At 39.4% G+C, this 3,814-nt stretch overlaps 1 protein-coding gene across 1 annotated transcript in view; it reads left to right on the plus strand.

Moving 5' to 3' along the window:
* LOC101848671 (cell adhesion molecule 2) overlaps positions 1-3,814 on the plus strand; it is a gene marked incomplete at its 3' end in the record, with an annotated part of 167,166 nt that overhangs the window by 140,116 nt on the left and 23,236 nt on the right. The window contains 1 exon segment of the mRNA XM_013085146.2: positions 2,328-2,476. Coding sequence (XP_012940600.1) covers positions 2,328-2,476 — 149 coding nt within the window.

Genomic DNA, 3,814 nt, shown 5'->3' on the forward strand with positions numbered 1-3,814 from the left:
GCAAAATTCGGCCACCACAAATAGATAATAGACTAGCTGGGCCCCCTTTCGATGAAAGGAATGATCGGTGCTTTAATACCAAGTAAAAGCCATTGACCTACTAAATTTACACTCTACTGGAATGGGGCAACACATCTTGAGAGATGCAAAAAATTAGAAGGTCTAGATCTATACTCTCAAAACAAAATACCCCTCGAAATATCACTTCCGGATTTTCTAAAATTACAGAGACAGAAGCGTCGGCCTACAAAAGCGATCAGCGAAATAAAGAAATTTAGCTTTTTGCAGCAAAACTGTCTCAAAACTGAAAAAACCAAGGACGTCATGATCTGAATAATATTTTAAAGAATCTTTTGGGCGAAAACCGCATGTCGATCGATGCAGCCATTAAAAAGCCTTTTGAATAGCAAAATCCGGCCACCACAAATAGATAATAGATATAAGTTTGCTCTTTTTTATTTTTGTGTTACTTGTATTTTGCGTACCGATAAATCAGTTGTTTTAATCTTTTATTTTTACCTGTAGTTAAGTATTTATTGAACAAAATAAATATCCCGTCCACGCTCGGCATTCTCTCAGTTCTATGGACCACTTTTTAAAAGCTTTGGCAAACTCGAATGTTCTGCTCAGGCTACAGACTTTGTCGATATGTCAATGCAACGTGGAACTTCCATCACATGAAATTCCCGACCGTCAAACCAAACCTTTGCCAAAACCTTTTCACCAAGAGGGATATGTGCATGTGTGCGTTTGTTTGGGGTTGGGATTTTTTATGTTGCTGGGTATTTGGGTGGGTAGATAGGTATATGATGTAAATGAGTGTATTTGGGTGCGTGGGTAAGTAGATGGATGGCTGGCTAAGTGCTAATTACTGAGAGAGATACGTACTCAATTACGTCATCATGTTCAAATGTTCAAAATGGAGCTGCTCTGCAGCGAGGCTGATCGACACATGAAAGCATAATATAGTTTATTTGTCAGTGTATTATGACGTATTATGGGACACCTTCCTCGAATAAATAAGTTTGTATTTAGGAGTCGGGTGAGAGAATGAGTATTTGGTTACTTATGCGAATAGCATGTAATGTGTGAAATTTTAATTACATGGCATTTGTTAGTCTGAGAGGAAGGAAGGGGAGGGGAAGATACCCGTCCTTCCCGAGGTTTTGATTGCTAAAACGTTATAATTTGTTTTTTACCTACTCGCTCGCTCACTCACTTACTCACTCACTCACTTACTTACTTACTTACTTATTTACTTATTTACTTATTTACTTATTTACTTATTTACTTACTTACTTACTTACTTACTTACTTACTTACTTACTTACTTACTTACTTACTTACTTACTTACTTACTTACTTACTTACTTACTTACCTGTTTTTAACATTTGTCTGCAAATAAGTAAAGTTCACGACATTTATTCCTGACATTGCGTGTAGTATCATAATGTGAACGCCTATGTTATGACCATGGTCAGCGGTACAATGGTTACACTCTTCGCCTCGAATGACGAAGATTTAACTTGGATAGCCATGTGAGAAAGATATTTTGTCAAGTGGGATGCTACTGGTGAATTCCACGCCACCAGCCTGGTCCTGACGGGCGAGGTCAAATCACCGCGCCTCTGAATTGATTTGACTTGTACAGAAGGTGGGAATGGGAGCATTTACAATCATTAGCGTCAAATAAGCTAAAGATCCTGTATCTTCAGTTACCAACATTTACTGCCATTACCATCAATCAGTGTCAAGGTTCTACCACCACCCGAATCCTCAACCGTCACTCTTTTTTTAAGCCTGCATCTTGCCAGGGCCCCCCAAGCTCTGCTGGGTCAGGGTCGAAGCGGCCCGCCTCCGAAAAGGTCAAATTGTGTCGAATGGGAGTGTGTAACGTTCAATCTCATTACTATAAATCAATGTCAAGGTCTCGTTTCTTTTCACCCTCAATTCTATCCCCAGGTCTTTGACCAACACATCATAAACTGCAAGTTATAAGACCCTTGCATAAATCTTTTTTCTTTTCAGGTTTCTAGGTATCGGTGCGGTAAAGCCTCTAATGTTTGCTTGGTGCCCTTATATAAAGTGTTTGGTTTCATACTAAAAAACATCACGTTTTGAAACAATTTCCTTTTTCTTTTTTTTTTCTTTTTTTTGGGGGCCAAGTCAAGATGTTGGCTTAGGAAAGGATTAGGTAAGCACCGCTTTTATTTGTTTTTCTTTTTCTTTTTTTCTTTTTTTTTTTAAGCTCTCCCAGAACAACAAAAACTGACTTTGACTATTGTGTTACGACTGTTCCTAAGTATTAATTATGTGACATCCTCAGGCGAGTTCATGCTCCCGGCGCCCTCCCAGCTGTTGGAGCAGAAGCCACTGTACCTGCCCACCTTCCTGCCCACCCCCGTCAACGTCACATATCACGTGGGTCAGGAGGCTGTGCTGCGCTGCGCAGTGGAGAACAAGGGCGCCAGAACGGTGAGAAATCGTTGATTTTTTGCGTCTCTTTCAAACATGGTCCTGTCTCTCTCTCTCTCTCTCTCTCTCTCTCTCTCTCTCTCTCTCTCTCTCTCTCTCTCTCTCACACACATACACACACACATCACATATCTCACATCACACACATCCTTGACATATATATATATATATATATATATATATATATATATATATATATATATATACATATATATAAAGAAAATATTAATATGTGCAGAGAAATCAAGAAATCAAATATTGTACTTGCAAAAAAACGTTCTTAAGAGAATCCATTCCATTTCTTGACGATACACGACATGTAAAAGACGACATGGGGACGAATAGTTTTCATTGAAGTGTTCATTTTTTTTTAAACATAAGTATCCATCACAAGTTGAGCACCATAATTTCCAAAATCACAAAATCAGTACCGCGTATGACCACCATCCGTACTATTGACTAGGCCTAATTGATATCGTCGATGCACGGGAAAAATAAGTTGTTGGATAAACTGCTGACGGTTCTGCAGCTATATTCTTTCTAACAATTACTCAAGTTCATCTAACGCTTAGAGCTGGTCAGTACTTGCTGGATTTGGTCTATATTAGGTGCAGTTAGTTATGGAGCTTGCAATCTGTTCCGGGGATGAATGCAGTAGGTGGCGGTCTGGTCTATTTGTTTTAGTAGAGGTTTTACGGGCGCTCGCAGCTGCATAAGGCCATATGAGCGCCAGAAGATTAGAGGTGTTACAAGAGAGTAACAAACAATTAAAAAGAAGGAAGGGAGATAAGAACGATAGATGTTTGATAGGAAAGAAGAAGCAAACCACACCAGAGCACACGCCAACCACCCACGGTCTGGTCTCTGAGTTGTGATCCACCTCTAGGTCGATCATTCGTCGTTCCAGACGACCCGAACTGTGCCCACAAACGTCCAAATCTGTTTCTGTGGATGCTGAGCCTTTGAGTCACATCTTGCTATGTACTCCCAGCCTGGAGCATTCCTAACGCTCACCATCTATCATTTTCCGACAGGAGTGACATGTTTTAAAAGCAGAAAAACTGCTGGCGGGATGGTATTTTTTAAAACCTTTTAGACACAGACTTAACGGAGTAAATCATAGATTCAAATTCCAAACTCATATATCAAAAGTCGCTTAAAAAGTCCGGTAAATAAATTGAACCAAAAATAGATATATCTCCAATGACAAGCAAGAATATTTGCTAAAACTCGTGCAAATTACAGTCTCCATGCAAAAATTGGCGATTGTTTACGTTCTATTTGATTAAGCTGAGGCTGTTTAAAGTACGCACACTTTCTTTTCTCCTTGAATATATA

This window comes from Aplysia californica, unplaced genomic scaffold (genome assembly GCF_000002075.1).
Source record: "Aplysia californica isolate F4 #8 unplaced genomic scaffold, AplCal3.0 scaffold00349, whole genome shotgun sequence".
In the NCBI taxonomy this organism is placed as follows: Eukaryota; Metazoa; Mollusca; class Gastropoda; order Aplysiida; family Aplysiidae; genus Aplysia; species Aplysia californica.